Source organism: Lepidochelys olivacea (assembly GCF_965140295.1).
Source record: "Lepidochelys olivacea isolate rLepOli2 genome assembly, chromosome: 3".
In the NCBI taxonomy this organism is placed as follows: Eukaryota; Metazoa; Chordata; order Testudines; family Cheloniidae; genus Lepidochelys; species Lepidochelys olivacea.
This window is the reverse complement of record NC_140413.1, coordinates 62,318,549-62,337,162: the sequence shown is the minus strand read 5'-3', so window position 1 is coordinate 62,337,162 and position 18,614 is coordinate 62,318,549. Positions and strand designations below refer to the sequence as shown.

At 38.6% G+C, this 18,614-nt stretch overlaps 1 protein-coding gene across 1 annotated transcript in view; it reads left to right on the top strand.

Annotated features, from left to right (window-relative positions):
- The window catches only part of PHIP (PHIP subunit of CUL4-Ring ligase complex), a 293,959-nt gene that overhangs the window by 138,690 nt on the left and 136,655 nt on the right, over positions 1–18,614 (top strand). The window contains exons 14-15 of the mRNA XM_084623628.1: positions 4,902–5,055; positions 7,458–7,592. Of these exons, the coding sequence (XP_084479754.1) occupies positions 4,902–5,055; positions 7,458–7,592 (289 nt within the window). The remainder of the gene's footprint in view (positions 1–4,901; positions 5,056–7,457; positions 7,593–18,614) is intronic.

The window sequence follows — 18,614 nt, the reverse complement described above, 5'->3', positions numbered from 1 at the left end:
TGTAAATGCGGTTCTTTGAGATGTGATGCAGATCTGTCCCCTCTGCATCAGAGTCTTGCCCTGGATGTTCAGTGCAAAGGAACTGAGAGGGGGTTGGGGCAATGCTGCCTCATATAGCTAGGGGAGGGGCAACAGGCTCAAGACATGAGCACCGCCCCTCTGTAGGTACTGCTAGGCAAAAGTCTCCGGTTCCGGCACCCTCCCCCCCCCCCCCCCCACACACTTTGAATATAGTCTGCATCACATCTTGAAGAACCACAGTTAAAGTAACCATTTCTTTCCTCTTACTACGTGTCTTAAAAACACTTTCTGTTCTTGGCACTTCCTTTTGACCTTCAGAGTACTTTCTTAGATTATTCTAGTGTGTTTTGGGTTTTTTTAATGGTCTGGCTACCATTTTTGTTCTCTGATCTGGCTGATTTAAAAACATCCTATCACCAAACTTCAAAGGATATTCTCCATTTTACAGTTTCTTGACAGCATAATTTTGTAATTATTAAACAAACACCTTAGTCTGCCACGCAGGACCAAGTTTATTTCTGATCCCCAGTTTTTGACCTGTTAAAGGTTGGTACTGTTAGCAGAGGGAGAGATGCTTGAAAATCAAAGCCTTCAAACTTAAAATATTCCAGGATCCCGTTAAATGAATCTGGTTCAGTTTATACCGCATACATTTTGTGCTGACAAAGCACAGTTATCTTTTTTTCATGTGAAAAATCTGCAGGTATGGCCTGGTAATTTTACCTAGTGGGCAGCAATCCTTTCTAAATTCTGTCTAATCTGGTACTTTGCTTTTTCCAGTCATGGAAAAACATGACATTGTTAGGTGCATCCCTGGGTGGTAGCTTACCAACCAGGTTCATGATAGACCATAAGTCTTGTTGAGCTTGAAGAGTATACGTGTGAAGAATTTCTCAGGTTGGGAAAACAGTAACAGATTGAAAGCTTGACTGTCCATTAGTCTTCTGGAACTGAGAGTAACAGGCCAAGCCATTCAAGTCTGTCTTAGTCCCACATTCTATCTAGCATGAGACAACCAACTGCAATAGCATATATCAACATCAAGAGGGCCCAAAGAGCATCAGTTTTCAACCAAAAGCTCTAAATTTTCTACTTAACCTAGATAAATGTGATCACACATTACCTGAAACATATGTTTGAGGAAGACTCAATAGTCAGATGGACTGGCCGAGTTGTTAGTGTCTTCAGCCAGGAAAGATCAAAATTCCAGTGCTACAACAGACTTTCCTCATGTGACTTACTCCCAAGTTGGATGTCTTTGCACCAGCCATGAACAAATTCCAAGCTTGTGCTCCAGATGCCCTATAAATACATGTACAGCTGGCTGTATTTAGTGGATTGGACTCTGGATTTACCTATTTTTTTCCTGCCACTAATAGCTGAGTTTAACCATTAAAATAGAGGACCAAGACAAGATAATTCTTGTAACTCCTTCCTGGCTTAGGTGTCTTTCCTTACCTCATCTTTGAGAGGTAACTATGTTATAGGATCATTAAGCAATTTTTGGACTTACTGTATCAAGGTATCCACTGGGTGTGTTTCACTTAATCCTGCCATTGCAAGGGCCTTGGGCATTGATGGAATTTGGTGCCTCCTGTTCTCTGCCTGTGGGGCACACAATAATTTTGTCTCCTGAGGGCTGTAATCCTGTGGTCTAATTCTGATGGTTGGGTTTAGTGTGTGTGTGGCTGGATGGTGTTAGTGGCCTGTAATAAGCAGGGGGGCGGACTAGATGATATGGTGGTCCCTTCTGGCATTAGAGTCACAGAGTTTAAGGTCAGATTTAAACCCAAACCCATTTTGCCTCAAACTCACTAGAAGCTGAGTGGCTAAAGCTTGGGTTTGTTGCTACTCACTGGATCTTATACTTGTATTTTTTAAATCTAGAAAAGAATCTACATCTAACAGTAGAATGCCCAGAAGGCAATCTCTTCCTGATGCCAAGCACTCAATCTTGATCTTCAGCAGGGATCCTAGAAATCCATTTGCCACAGAAAAACACAGAATTTGCTTTTTTACAGAGAATCTTTAGTTTTTACATTTTGTGAAAAAATAAAAACACATATTAACAATTAACTAAATTTTACTGCCTATTCCTAACAAGAGATGCCATCAGGTATTCTGGACTCAAAATTGGTTAATATGCTTCTAAGAGAAGGTCACTTTATATAGTGTTTACTACATAAAATGTTGAAAGGCCCATGGAGCTTTCTACTTCCCATAGTTCTTTTGTGGCGTGGAATACTAGGAGGAAAGACTAAGCTCTTCAAGGTCGGGGGTTGTCTTTTTGTAATGTTTACACAGTATCCCGATATGAGTAGGTCCTCTGGATGTTGTAATAAAGATTAAAAAATAAGTGTGAATCAATATTTGGAAGAACTCTTGCCAAATCCACTGAAGGTAAATTCTTAGAGTCACACTGCAAAAAATTTCTAAATAATAGGTAGCTGCCTAAAATCGGGAGAAAATAATAATTTGGTAAGGCTGTGAATTAATTACTTTAATATATCTGCCCCAGAGCTGTTGTTGGGGCAGGTGGAAAGATTCTAGGAATATTTTAAATTTTCTTCTCTGAGATGTAAATTTTTTTATGACCCAATTGGGTGGCTGGAACAGAGATGCTAGTACTATTTCCACAGCTTAAGGGTCTTTTAGAATTTTTTCCCATAATTCATTGGAAGGTAAAGAGATCTCAGTCTGTTTCATGAAACACATTTGAAAACTTGACCCTGAGAGATTCTTAAGGTTTTTGTTGACTATGATTTTTCCAATAATTATCAAAAATACTGATTAAACTCCCCAGAGAAACTTCTAGCTAGAGCACCTGGTAAGAGCGTGTGTTGCGTGACAAAATGAAAATCCAGGTAACTCTCCATTTTTAATGCAAGTCCAAATTCAGCCCTAGTTACACCTGAGCAATCCTACTGAAGAAAATGGGATTATACAGTTGAAAAAGAGAGAATAATTAGGCCTGGAGAACCTTTTTGCAAGAAATAAAGCAGATTCTACTAGGAATCCAGTTTGACAGGCTCTCAAGTTGTCTGTACTAAATGAGTTGGTGATCCTTCTCTGTTCATTTTTTTTCATGGAGACATGTATATGCATCATTCAAATATAATCACAAATGCTCAGTAGTTGACAGAGAAGCTAGTGATCAAATAGGCATGGTTTTGAGATAAATTGATGCAAGCCAAGAGTGCCCTACAGATTGTCAGGACGTTATCTGTCACATGAATACATATAGAAAATTTGTTTTCAAGATTCAGCACCTTTCACTATCACTAAAATCATTGTATTTTTATAAGGAAAGCTTAATAGGGCCAAAGTGCATCCTTCTCTTTTGAGTCCGCATAATGTCTTGTGACCTGTTGTAAACAAGAGTGATAGAGTTTAAGGCTAAACTCTCCAAAACAAAAACTTCAATGTTAAGTTTTTAAAAAATGGCCTTAACACTCCACTCGTAAGCTACTCTATAGTAATAAAGTATTGTGTGTACAATGAAGAAAGTGTTTTGTTGAGAAAACAGAGTTTATTTAAGGTATTCTCTGGGAGTAGACAACATGATAGATCACTTAATAATTGCCTGTTCTGTTCATTTCCTCTGATGCACCTGGCATTGGCCACTGTTGGAAGACAGGATACTGGGCTAGATGGACTACTGGTCTGACCCAGTATGGCCATTCTTGTATTCTTACATGGAGTAAAGCATTAACAAATTCCTATGAAGCATCAGGGATGCCCACGGCTGCGGATGTGACTTTGGGCGGAGTGAGCAAGGGCTCTGAGGTGGCACCAAGCAATCTCTCTCTGACGTACTTGGCTGGCTAATTCTTGCTTCTGGAATTGGGGTTTAATTGATAGCCATATGTGGGGTCCAGGAGGAATTTCCCCCCAAGTCAGATTGGCAGTATCCTTTAGTGTTTTTTGCCTTTGTGATGTTTGGGTGCGGGTCACCAGGTGTATCTGGTATATACCTTATTTAATCATTTTCCTGCCGTTGTGGAAAATGTTGGCAACTTGTCCTTCCTATTCTCTGCCTGTGGTACATAGTAATATGTGGGCCTCCTGTGGGCCGTAATATTTTGGTCTCACTTTGGTTCTTGGGTTTAGTGTGCAGGTGCTGGGTGGTGTTGGTGTCCTTGTGATACACAGGAAGTCAGTCTGAATGATCTACTGGTCCGTTCTAGCCTTAAACTCTGAACCTTTTTACAAGAAAAATTAGACAAGGCTCTCAACAGTGGGCAAAATCCTGGCCCCATTGAAGTCAATGTGCATTTTGCCTTTGACATCAGGAGACTTTGGATTTCACCCATTGCCTTTAAAGTGAGGTTCTGTCCTAAAAATTACTCTATAAAAATGGTGTTACAGAGTACCATGTCTATTATCTCATAGATTTTCATATCAAATGGGCTCATTTGGAGTAAGTTGTCTTTTTCCTAGCATCAGCCCTACAGTCTCACCCTAAAGTCTGACGATCACGCTATGTTCTTTCTGTATTCGTAACCAATAACATAGGCTCTGCAGGCCAGACTGTTTGTTGTCTACCTGTGCAACCACTTTGTCTTCATATTTTGCTGTCTGATATATGTGTTGCTCCATTAACCTTAAATGGGTTTGCACCAGTATCAGAGGTCATCTGAAGATACAAATTGCCCAGGTGGGCTATGTATATAACATTTCCATCATGTACGTCTGATCTCTCATTTGTCCGTAGTATTGAAGAAACACATTACTTTTGATGATAAACCAAAACACAAAACACATTTTAAAATTTTTGATGAGTGAACCCTCTTTTTATCAGACAAGTTTCTTGATGCACCAAAGATTTTGGCTAACTCAGACTCATTATTTTGAAAACTCTTTTTTCTGTTTACTTTTAGACAAAGTGTACAAGGAGTAGAAGACAAAATCACAAAACTGAAAGTAACTATGGTGGCATGGGACCGCCATGACAATTCTGTTATAACTGCAGTTAATAACATGACTCTGAAGGTTTGGAATTCTTTCACTGGCCAGCTTATTCATGTCCTTATGGTAAGAAAAATAAGAGTGGCAGTTTTACTCAGTATACTGTAACTCACATATCCATCATAGATTTTTTTATAATATCTTTATAGATTTGCATAACAAGGCAGAAAGTTAAGGAAATAATTGCATACAGAAGAATTTAAAGCTAGTTGAATTTCTTGTGACTGTCAACCTAAAGTAACATTGTCAATGAGGATGGAGCTAAAGTAGTTCTTCACGTGCCCTCCTTGCAGAGACATTGTTTGTTTTTGAAATGATAGTTTCTAAATTTAAAATTTTAAATCTCTCTTATGTTTCTTTAAAATCATCTTTTGTAGGCAAGTATTAGCAGGCATCTGTTTGGGTTAGATTTTAATTTGTGTAGACAGAGTGCCATTGGTTGTGTGTTTGTGGGTTTTTTTGTTTTTTGTTCAAAATTGGCAAGGCTTTTTATGGTGGCCTTTAAGTAGAAGGAAGATATGGGTGAGCTTTTTGCTGACCTCCAGATATAGCATTCACTTCCAGGTTGAAAAATAAGATGGAAGACCCAGATATTCCTTGAATAGAAGATGCATAATTGAAGTATTAATTAAGTACATTTTCATAGTAATGTACTTTTGTCTATGTACAAATACAAGTTGTATAGGAAATCAAGGGGAGTCGCAAGTGATACTAAATTACAGATTAAAATGAATATAATTGAAACTTTGATAGGATGATTCCCATCATTAGAATGTCAGCATTAAACAAAATGTCTTCCTGAGGGTATGTGGGAAACCCCACAATCATGGCAAAATTTTAGAAACTTAAGTTTTTTTTATTGAAGTAGTAGGAATGGCACCTACATAGAGAAATATTACATACCTTTATATATAATTACTGAATTTAGACTTAAAATTCTGCAGTTATGTGGACACTTGTGGTTGAAGAATGAAGAAGATTGATAAACTTTAAGATTAAAATGAATGGTGCCTAATGCATTTTAGTCACAGGGTAACGTTAAGCAGGGGAAAAAAATGGGGACAATATGGACTTTTCAGTTGCAAAAATACATGCGATTTGTGAACAGTGATACTTCCCTAGTCTGGTTGGAGGAGATTCAGAATAATAATCCATATTAGGATCTCTGCTCCAGGGAGCCTTAACATTTTTGTTTGACCACATTTTTACTAGATTCTCTCATGGACCATCTGCTTTTCCAGCTATATTTGCATAACATCCCTGTGGTAACTACAGCAATTGTGTATTTGAAAAACTATTAAGTAGTGTATTTATAGTTGTCTTTTAATGCATCTTTTTATCAGAAAATAAGGGGAGGTGAATACCATTGCTAGCTCTCCACTCACCACCAGTTACTAATATCTAAATACATACATAAAATATATATGTGTATACAGACACATTCATAGAGACCATCAGAGCACCTTCTATGTCAGCTGAACGAGCTTGCAGAACAACACAAGTTTGTTTCTCTCACCTAGAGTACTTGGGGCATCTGCTGTCCAAAGAGACTCTTGGACCCAGAAATTGAACCTGGGTTTCTTATGCAGTATTTCAGGGCACCAGTCACAGAGCCACCAATTTCCGTCTTTTCCTGCAGTGAACATATCTTTTTCAGGTTCTAGACACCATTTGCCATAAAATAAAAAGTAGTTATGTAAAACACTGGGTCAGCAGCTGCTCCTCAACTCAAAATTAAAAAATACAAAATTGAAACTCGAGATCAGTACCCATATCTTAACACAAATATCAGTTCTTATCATGACCTTATCGTTCCTTAGGCATGAAAAAATATGCACATATTTAATTTTACTACCTTCCTGTTCTGCATTAAAATTAGAGATTTTTAAAAAATCTTAATTACAAAAGAAGTAGCTCCTGCATATAATTTCATGCCATTGTTGAAAGGAAATGCTTGGCACTTGTTAAATGGATTTCTACTTTTAGGGTACTAATTCTTTACATAGCCTAAAATCATATCCTAATTACTGAACTAGTTCTTTACTAGATGTTTTTGGAGCAGTTGCACATATAATGTAGAATGAACCCTCAAAAGGTTAAAATTGCTAAAATATGAGTCAGAGTTTTTTAAAATGTCATTTCCAGCCTTCTGGGCTTCTAAATTCATTACAAAAATGTTGATAGTGATTTAACTGATAGTTACACATTTCTATTTAAAATTGTCACTGAAGAAAGAGAAACATATAATATAAAGATACAACAAATTTATGAAAAGCCACCCAAGAGAGTTGCCAAAACTGCTGTTGTACATGAGACATTTGTACAGTTTCTCATCATTATATCATTATTCAGATGTGTATACTGCACATAGTGTAATAGTAGTAAGTATTTCTGTATGTATTTGTGTAACAGTCTTCTCTAAACTCTCTTACCAAATCTTTTAAAAAAAGATATATATTTTATTTCAGGGACACGAGGATGAAGTGTTTGTACTTGAGCCTCACCCATTTGATCCTAGAGTTCTCTTCTCTGCTGGCCATGATGGAAATGTCATAGTTTGGGATTTGGCCAGAGGGGTCAAAATTCGGTCTTACTTCAACATGGTAATTTTTCTATGGTTATTTGCTATTCCTGCACAAATATAAAGTACATTGCATTTTGGTGGGTGTGTGGCCAGAAGAGGAGGGAGCAATCCTGGCTACATTGATGTCAGTGGCCAAACTCCCATGGACTTCAGTCGGGTCGGGATTTCACTCATAACTTTTATATGAAGTTGCTTGAAATGATGACTACATTAACTGATGATTTTTCTTTGCATATATCAACGTGGATCCCACTGTATGTATGCATGTGCCTCGTACACACAAGATCAGAGTCTTTTTGAATGCCAGTGTCTGTCGGTGCTGCACATGCAACCTGTGACTCCCAATGCTCCTGTATTGGGGCATAAAGGGCAGTATGGCTGTGACCTTCCCTTAGTTCCCTCTTACTACTCATGGCAGTGAGATGGAAACTGGGAAGCTTCCAACCCCCTAGTTTTTAGCTCTAGCTAAATCTCTGAAAACTTTTCAAAATTCTTCAGAATGCTTCTGATATATGACCACCATGAACATCTTTGATCCATCTGGATTGAGTACTGATGATCAGAACTGTATTCCCCACCCCCACTACTGAACCACCTCAATATGGTAGATTCAAAACCTGTGGGCTTCAAGCCCTACAAGTCCTGTGATGGACTAATTACTTAGAAACATGGACACAGCAGTCTTCTCTTCTATTTAGGAGAGTCCCACATGTTCAGTACACCTCTCTTTCATCGCAAGAACAAGTCAGTCATGTGATGCGTCGCTAAAGCTTCCCCTCCTGGGGTAATCTGTGAAGGTCTCCTCAGAGCCGGAGGAAATGGGCACCAGAGCACCAACAGCAGACAAACCAACTTAATCCAGTGCCCCATCCAGTAGACAAGCAACCCAAAAGGTCAGCATAGAGAAGACAATGCTGAGAAAAGACCTAGCATTGGCAACAGCACAAGTGCTCTAGTTTTAAAGCATGCTCCACTAGTTCCTCAGCCAACCCCATGTTCTGGGTGTCCCTAAGATTCTGACTAACAGAAACCGGGACTGGATGATGGGATGGATTACTCAAAAATGGCCCTATTCTGTTTATTTCCTCAGAAAATATCTGGCCCCATCCACTATCAGTAAGAAAGGTTACTAGGCTAGATCACTGGTCTGACCCAGTATGGCCATTCTTATGTCGGGGGCAACATTAAAAGCTCTGTCTTAGCCATGTTAAACTTGAACTAATGGCTGTACATTCACAAGGAGAAGTTGGAGAAAAACAGGCTGAGACTTTAATTTGGACAGGAGGAGACAGGTCAGAAGTAGAGAAGTAGATCTGGAAGTTGTCAGCATAGAGATGGTGGTTGAATTTAGGTTTGTGGATGAGATTATCCAGAGACAAGGTGTAGAGGGAGATGAGAAGAGGACCAAGGAGTAAGCCTGTGGAACTCCCACAGAAAGTTGAAGAAGGGATGAGGTGGATTTTCAGGACACACTGAAGAAGTGATTAGAGAGATAGGAGAAGAACCGGGAGAGGACAGTCATGGAAGACAAGATTTGAAGAAGAAAAGCATAGACAACTGTGTTGAAGGAGGCTCACAGGTCAAGAAAATGAGGATGGAGTTACTGGTTCTGAGCTTTGGCTAAGCGGGGGAGATTATTATAAACTTTGGCGAGAGTGGTTTGGGTGGAGTTCAAGGGACAGAAGTACTGGAGAGGGTCTAGGTTGGTATTGGAACTCCAAATAGTGATTGTAGATATGATATTCAAAGGAAGAAGAGAGGTGGGGAAGTAGTGGAGGATTAAATGGGGTCAAGGGTGGGTATTTTAAGATGGGAGAGACTAACCCATGCTTTTTTTGTGAGGGGAAAGAATAAGGGATGGAATGGGAATGGACCCAATGGAGATCAGGAGATGGGTTGGGATGAGGTCACTGCAGCAATTGAAAGGGTTAGATGAGAAGAATAGCTGAGATACTTCTGCATCTGTGACAGGGGAAAAGGCAGAGAGAGTTGCTGGTGGAAAGTGGAAAGTTCACGTTGTATTTCGTCACTTTTTTCTTGGAAGAAGTCTGTGAGGTCCTGTACGGAGAGAGAAGCAGAGGCAGGAGCAGGGAAGATTTGAGGAGTGAGTCAGTAATCAGATGAGAAGTAGTCAATGCTGAAGGACTGGAAGTCGTGGGAAGTCTGAGTGACAGGTGAAGGAGGTGATGGGTGATGCTGAAAGGAGCTAGGTGATTGGAGAGGGGGATTTCAGCAACAGAGGTCAGAGAGAGCACAGAGCTTGGTGGAGATCAAATTGAATGGGCCTTCTCATAAATGGAAGAGTTGAACCAGGGCTGCAGGTTGAATAAAGAGGTGAGAGTGAGGAAATGTGCAGCGAAGGGGTTGCATGGCTCATCAACATGAAAGTTGAACTCACTGGTGATGAGAATGGGAGTTTGTGAGGTGAGGAATCAAGAGAGCCAGGAGTTGAAATCAGAGCGGCTGAAACAGGTAGAGAAGCAGTAGTAAGTCCCTCAAACAGGATTTGAGTACTTTTCACCTACCACCGTCTGGGCTCCTTGCTTGTGATGACAATATAGAAAAAAATTAAATCCAGTAAGAGTAGCTCTAAAGGCAATAATCCCAAAAGGCTAAAACTATTTGGGAAAAAATTGTTCTCCTCTGCTCCTTACAGCTGTGAGTGGCATATCGCCAGACTACTGGCCAAGTATGACTTTTTAACTTGGGACAGAATTACTCCCTTTCTATTAAAGCTCCCACATGACAGCTGATGTTTCTTGCCAGAGATCACCTGCAGTCCTTATCGACCATGGCTGAGGTCAGTGTACTCCCCATCCAAGCCACAGTTCTGCCCCAGGACCTGCAAAAGCTCAGTGGCTGGACCAGGAGAATACAAGACCCCTTTCTCCCCTCCTCATTGGTGATGCTCATCACAGATGACTTAGGGACAAGTTGGGACTGCCCACCTGAACCATTTGTAGATGCAGATGATCTGGTTCCAGGATGATCTGAAACTGCATATGAACGTCTTGGGGCTCAGGGCCATCTGTCTGGCTTGTGTGGCATAAATGCCTGTCCTGCAGGACTGTACAATGCAGATCTTGGTGGACAGTAAGTGCACAGTGCACTATATAAACAAGCAAGGAAGTGCTTGGTCATATTCTCTACCAGGAAGCCATCAAGGCTGTGGACTTGATGTCATCACCATGGGGTAACCCCACTCTCTCTACACCTTCTAGGAACCAGCAGCAACCTGAAACTTCTTAAGCATGTGCACTATAACCAACCACAAATGGCAGACATCTGTCATGGAGGTGATATTTTGCTAGTAGGGGACTCTCCCAATAAATCTGTTTGCTACAGAGGACAAAACCAAGTTCCTGAACTTTTGCTCCGGCGGGGGTGTATGTATGTGTGTGTATCTGAATTTCTTACCAGACTCCTTCCTGCTGCAGTGGTCTCCAGGCCTCCTACATGGAGTAATCTCCAAATTCAGATGGGACAAGGCCACATTGATTCCAATAGCTCCCTACTGGTTGAGACATTTCTGATTCTGAGACTTATTGCACGTGTCCATTCAATCTCCAATCCATCTCCTGGTGTGGTTGTACTTGATATCTTAGTATCATGGTTAGATATTGCAGCCAGGCTCAGACATTGCACTTGACAACTTGAATGTTGGATGTATGAAAGCTACTGTCAGAGATTGTTCTCAGCAGATGCAAGAAATCCTGATACAAAACAGGGAACTGTCTCCTAGGATGATCTAGCTATTCCTCCAAATGGAAATGGCTCTCCTTATGGGCAATCCAGCCTTATCTGGGCGCAAATGAGGCCATGTGCCCAATGATCCTTGACTATATGCTGCACTTCCTTCAGGCTGGGTTGGCTCTTAGTTCTCTCAAGGTTCACCTTGCAGCTGTTTCATGCTCAGTCTTTTCACATCCAATGGTATCCAGATTCCTCAATGGTCTCTGTAAAGCTGCAGCCTGGAGCCAACACACTGACATTAGTTAAACATTACACCTTTGACATGGCAGCTGGTTTGGGAGAATTTGTATGCCAAGTTTGGGGGAGTTGTACTTTAATCTCTGTTCTGCTCATATGGCTCTTTCCCACTCTCCAGAGTGGACACTGCTTGATAGTCATCTAGAGTGAGATAAGCACTGACACACACTTGAAGAAAGAACTTTTACCCCCCAGTAATTGAAGTTCTTTGACATGTTGTAATCAGTGTGGATCCCACCACCCACCCTCTCATTCTTGCTTTTTGGCATCCTTAGCTACAATGGGCTTTGAACTGTGAGGAAACTGATAGAGGATCACAGCTGCCATGCCTTTATGTCATCATAGAGGGGCAAGAGGAGGTACAAGGTGCGTGGGCATCCCTGACAGATGCTACTATTCAGAAGACTCTGATCTTGCATGCGTGAGGTGCCTGTGCACCTATAGTAGGATCCACACTGACTACAATATTTCAAAGAACCTCAGTTGCTGTAGAGTAAGTAACTTCTTTAATTTTCTAGGGCCTATGAAAATACATACATAAGTATCCAAGAAATTGTTTGTGAGCACTTTCTGTGGTTTATAGTTTGAGTAAACAGTGATTGTGCCCACCACTTGGCAATCTCCCACCGAACTGCATATATCCTAAGCAGAGCAATTAAGCTAGCTTCTGAAGATGAACCTGAGCTAGTGTTGTACCAAGAAGAGGGACACACTTTTGATATGTTGTGCATATGCTGAAAGAGGTTAAACCCTCTTCCTTCAGGGTATGGTTAGTCTGATAGATAAAAAGAAAACATCTATCATCTTTAGATCTCACAGGAAATTCCTTATGTATACAGTTGAAGATGAAGTCAAACAAAACTACAAAAATTAAATTGATGTAACATACAAGGTCACAAATATAAATGGTGAAAAGTTAAATTTATGCTTCTTACCATAAGATTAAAATTCAGCCCTGTTGTACATTCTGTATTTTATCATTTTAATTTATTTCTCATAAGAAGTAGGAAAAATTATATAAATAAGCATTGTTTCATAGGAAACATTGCATAAATCAAATAATGCTGCATGTTTGATTCTATATACCAAAAGACAAATATCAGTTCTGTATTTTTTAAGTCTAAGTTTAATGGCATAAACATGAATATATTGATAGATTCATGTATAAAGAAAAGTAATAGAAAATACAAAATGCTTGTGACATGCCTCAGTTAATTTTGCTCTGTACATCTTAATGTTTTCATCCTCACACTTAAGTGTTATAAGGGCCCGATCCTGTAAATGAGATTCATACTGGCTCAGACCTCTCCATCCTAATGGAACCTCATTGGCTTCTTCTTTACTTTACATTGCATTGCAAGATCAAGGCCTGCATTTGCTGTTAAAGTTACATTAATGTAATGTTCAATTCTGTTTTTCTAGTTTATTCTGAGGGAAAAAAATCTAGAGCTCTTGGTCCTGAGGAACTTTGAAGGTCCTTAAATTTGAGCTGTTAAACGTGCAGAATTTACAAACGTAGTTACCTTTGCTAGTGGTGCTTGTGAGCATCTCATTTTTGCCTTTCAGTGATTATAAATTCTACAACAAGGAAGATGCTGCAGAGATTGTACCCTCCTCAGACAGGAATCCAACTTTGCAAGAGCATAAAGATTTCAATAGAAAATCTTTCTATGCTGAAATATGTCCATTAGTGTTGTCACTATCGGCATCAACAAATGTTATTGCTGTTTTTGCACAGCACTGGGTGTTTAATCACTTTATTTCTACTATCTTTCCAAATATTGCAAAGAGGCTAATACTAATTGTGGACTGGCATCTTTTTAACTATGGACTCAATTTTGATGCAGCAATATTTTTTTAGTTGAAATGTAAAATTAAACTAACTCAGCTATGTTAAAGGACTTTTGACTTCTAAACATAACTGAAAATCAGTCAGAAAATTAAGGGAAATAAAAAGTGGCAGTAGTTTATTCATACAACTTTTAGCCACACATTATAGGTAATATACCCTCCTTCCCCAGTCACTGCTCTTCTTTTGCAGAGAGAACCGCAATATTTTATAATGTATTCCAAATCTCCTTTTTAAAGTTATAGTCTAATGACAGTAGCTACATTTCAAGCAGGTAAATTTAGGACACTCAAATAAAAGGTGTAGACATGTGTTAACTGTATTGCTGTGGTAGTACTATCTGGATATTCCTTAAGTACTGTGTGAGAGTAACGGAAAGATTTACTGCAGTAGGAGGCCCTCTTCTGGAAAAGATAAAAGGTTCCTCAGCATGCATTTTCACTCTTCTGTGAGGAATAGAGTCTGTGCGCATAATGAGTAGTTCCCTCTAAAGTTCACAGATTAAAGTAAAGGCAGTGGAAGGGTCTAGTGTAGTGAAGAGGGCAGTGACAGTAGGGACTCCAGGGTGACAGTGACTCCAACTTATTTCTTTTCCAGAATGCTGGTGGAGATGGTATTTGTTAGAATATGTCTGTGGAGTGAAAAATATAATTACGTTTTTGTTATATAATTGACAGAATAAAACTTGATTGTGCAGATCCTTATATTTTAATTTATCTTCTTTCATGGTCAGGCTTGAAAAAGATTAGACTTCAGCTTTTTTGAATATGGTGTAGTAAAGAAAAAATATGAATTCTTTTGGTTCTTAGTTTGCTTTTTCTAGGATAAATTCTGTTACCAGACTCAAAAGTGGTAAAATACTTTCTGAGGCCAGGAGAAACAAATACAAAAAAACAGATCTGACACTGTTTTGAGCGGCTTTTTTAATAAAATGAGTACTTATTAAAGTGAGACTGGAGAACACTGATTGGATGGTAAACTGATATTATTGTTCTCTGGAAAACTGCCCCATTTTAGATATGTAACTGCCATATTGTTTTATGCCTCTCTGTAGTTGAGGTAAATAATGTCAACTGTGTTGACATCTTAAACCAGTAAGGCTTGACTTTTCAGAAAAATAGGTGCCAACAGCAGGTAATTCAGTGATATGTATTTTTAAAATGAATGAATATTTTAATCAAACATTTTAATTTAAAATACAGCTGACGTTTATGGAGTATGAGAAATGCATACCACCACAAGAACTTTCAAAAGATGTGCTGAATAAAATAAATACAGCTTTCTTTTCAATTTTGATTTATATTCACTATATGAAAGTTAGTGTGGAAAAACATTTTAAACCAGCTGTTTAATTAGCTCACTGCTTGCTAGTTTTTGTAAACACGTTAATGCAAATTACTAGTTTACATCTAATTCCATACAAAAATGATGTTAAATTAATGTCAGGTTGCCAGGTCAAACAATCAAAGTCAAAATGCAGGCTAAGATTTTCAAAAGTGGGTGTGCAAAATTTGGCTCCTACATCCATATTTAGGCAACTAAACATGTGACCTGATTCTTGAAGGTGTTGGGCTCCCAAAGTCAATGTAATTGCCTGGTAGGCAGCATTTTTGAAAATCAGGCCAAATATGTAAGTATCTATAGCTGGCTTTAGGAGCCTACCTTTAGGCACCCATTTTTGAAAATGTTACTTACAATAATCAACAGTGAACACAAAATCTTCAGTATTTCCCATATACATTATCATTATGATAGCCTTTGTGTGCTCACATGCTATTTATAAAATAAAAATACATTATGCAGTTTTTTCTATAACCTTGATCACATAGCATCGTTATAGAGATTAATGCCATCTCTGTGAAAGTACTTCTTATATAAAGTAAATAGAGCATACTTAACCTATTTTAGGGAAAATGCAATAACATATGGAATTATGGGCTGGTATGTGTGTAATGTTAGTTTGTTTGCAATAAAATACATATATATATATATCACATATTAAATTATTTCAATAAATATGCTAGGATCTGTTGTACTTCAATACATCTTGCTATAATAAACAATTGGTATGTAAGACAGTTTAAATATTTAGTATCTGGAAATAAGTTTTTGTTTGCTAATAGAACGTCAGTTTTAAATTTACTTGTACTTCAATGAGAAGTATATGGATCAAAACAGTGGTGAACAAAGCTAAACTTTTGTACTCAGATTTGTACATGAATTTTAATATTTTTAGAAATTTTATACAATACTTTGAGAAGGTGGCATCTGAAATATAAAACAGTTTGACTGTCACATGGAAAATACAATTAGCCACACCCCAATGATCAAAAGGACACTGTTAATATAATATCTAGTCAGTGTGTGAGGAAAAAATGAGATAAGTGGTGAAGATACTACTCCTGTCCCTGGGCATCCCAAATTAATTTTTGAAGGTCTAAAATCTTCATGTAGTTTTTTTAATGACATTTATCTCCCCTTTTGTTCTGTTAAAAATCCACATACTCAGGATTAAGTATGATGCAGTTTCTATAGCAAAACAAATGAAACTGTACAAAAAGAAAACAAACTGGAAAAAATACATGATCAGTTAAAGTACTATAATTGTAACAATAGGATGGAAAAATTCCAGACAGCGTAATTGTTAACGGTGTCCTTTTATACATTTTTTAAAATGTTTTTTAAATTAGAGTCCTTTCTATGTCATAGGATGTCCCTTTGGTCTTGTATTTTGAATGGAGGTAATTAGGAGTGCTCAACTTAAATACATCTGTTCAGTGCCCCTAAATGCACACACCAGCACCTAGAGGAAATGCACCGTTTACTTTCATAGGTTGTGTGATGGTTTTAATGCAGTTTTAAGTTTCAGTTTGTATCATTCTCCACCTCCTTGACTCCTCTTCCCCTTTTTTAATACTTAGAGTCAGATAAAATTTTTAAACCCCTACCCATATAAGATTAAGAATTTAAACATAAAAGTGAAGAAATTCAAACATTTTCTCAAAACTTCGTGAACTTGGTTGAACACATTAGATATATATTAGACATTAATTAACTGCATAAACAGCAACTGGCAATTTGCAAAATGTGGCCAAACTATGGATCTTATGGAAAACTTTAATACTTGAATTTGGACTTCTTGATCTCTGCATGATATTTACATTTCAGAAAAAATTTCAGTTACATTTGCAGATGTTGTCCCTGATCATGCAACTGGAACTACATGGGTGGACCCCTGCTCCCACACAGAACCCCCATGAAGTCAGTGGGGCTCTACACAGGAGTAAGGTTCTGCCTGCACAGATGCAGTTGCAGAGTCATGGCTTTTGGGTGGATCTTTTCTCCCTCTTCCTTTTTCTTGTTACACCATTCAGAACAAAAGATTGGGAATTGACTTGGAGGTATTCTCCTTTATGGAATGTGATAAAAGTGGTTCTGATAAAGCTGGTTCTGTTCAGTCATTTTCTCCTGGATGAATTAAAAAAAAATTACTCTGTTTAAAAATGATTATTTAAGAATTGTCTGACCCTTATTTTGCTTAGAAGAATCTACTTTGTCAGTGTTCTAACATCCACTAATTCAAATTAAATGGGTTTCTTCCTGGAAATTGTCAATCAAGCAGGGGCTGCCAGTTGCACTTGAGAATTTCTTCACTCTCGTTGTCCTTCAAGGAATCTGTTGTGGTTTCCAATCTTTCCTTATCCTTAGCAGCAACTGGACACTGCTGTATCACTGTACAGAAAATAGAAGTGAAGAGCACAGATGCATCCTTTCATCCCCTTATAGTATTATGCTGCTCTATCTATCTCCAGAAGTCCATCCATAGAACTGGAGATATACCAGGCAACTTCACCTTTTTTGCAAAAACTCTGTTCCTTTAACAATCCTCTCAACATGACTCCTGGACTTTTAATGTTTCACTCTAGTATATCCTGTTTAATCTGATAAATTCTGTAGTTTCTCCAGCATCATCACTCTTATTTAATGCCTTTTGTTAATTAGGCATACCTTTTAATGGGAAGTCTATCCACTACCTGTTCTACTGAATTGTTCACTTGGATCTTTTCCTCTTTGCCTAGTAGCATTGATGATAAACTCTGAGAAGAATATTCTGAGCCGATGTGCAACACATCAACCATTATCAGACACAGAGATTTGAGTCCTTTTTAGAAGAAAGGTTGCAAAAAATCTGAGTCCATCTGGGACATCTCAGTGAGATTCTATACGCTTCTTATTTATGTCATATCTGAAGTGGTTCCTGTGGACCAAACTTTATGGGAGCTCACGCCAGTTGTTATCCGGACGCTTTATACTGGGGCTTTAGAAAGCAAGGTTTTCTTTCCTCCCCATGTTGGGGTCACTTTTGTGGTAGTTGCACCATAACTAAATTTTTCCTGGATTCTGTAGTCTAGGATCACACTGGACTGTTGTGACTTTGGATGCAGGTTTTGAAGTGCAGAATGACTTGGGATAAAGGTTTCAAAGAGAAACTGTGTTTTTCATCAGTCCGGAACAGGGTGGTCCTTCTTATCCTGGTTTTAAGTTTCAGGAAGTTACTCCTCAATCAACTGTGTAAGTGGATAAAGGCAGACATTCCTTTGTTGCTTTTAGAAACAGACAAGGGATCATGATGAGCAAGACTCTCCTAACGGCAGTCGTAACAACGCTCAGTTGGCTCAAGATAAAGCTAAAGCTGCACTTGAAAAACTTATATTGATTAAACTGACTAGCTGAGAAGATGTGTCACATCCCAAAAAAATGGTGTTTGAATATCTTGCCATTAAAAGATCACATCCAAGCCTGAGGCCTCTCCTCTGTGGATCTGTTCATCTCTGAGAAGAACTGCAGCTTTCCTAAATATTACAGATGATATCCAGGCTAGCGAGCAAGCTTATTTTCAGTTATGTTTTCCTTCCCCATTTCTTTCATCTCTTTGCCTCCTTTCCTTCACTTCAGCTTTTGTTAGGATCCTAGCAAACAGTTCAGACAAGACTGTAGTAACGTACAAATGGCCCAGGAAATGGCGTTTAATTGGTGCAATCAGATTAAGTGATGGTTCTCATAAACCTCCAAACTCACAGTTCACCAAACCTGACTTAGATGCAGGTCAGCCACAGTAGTCCAGAAAGAAGAGTATTGTATTTTCTTTGTGGGGGGTGGGGGGGGAGGCTTGTAAGCAAAGCATTTTGAATAAATTATGCT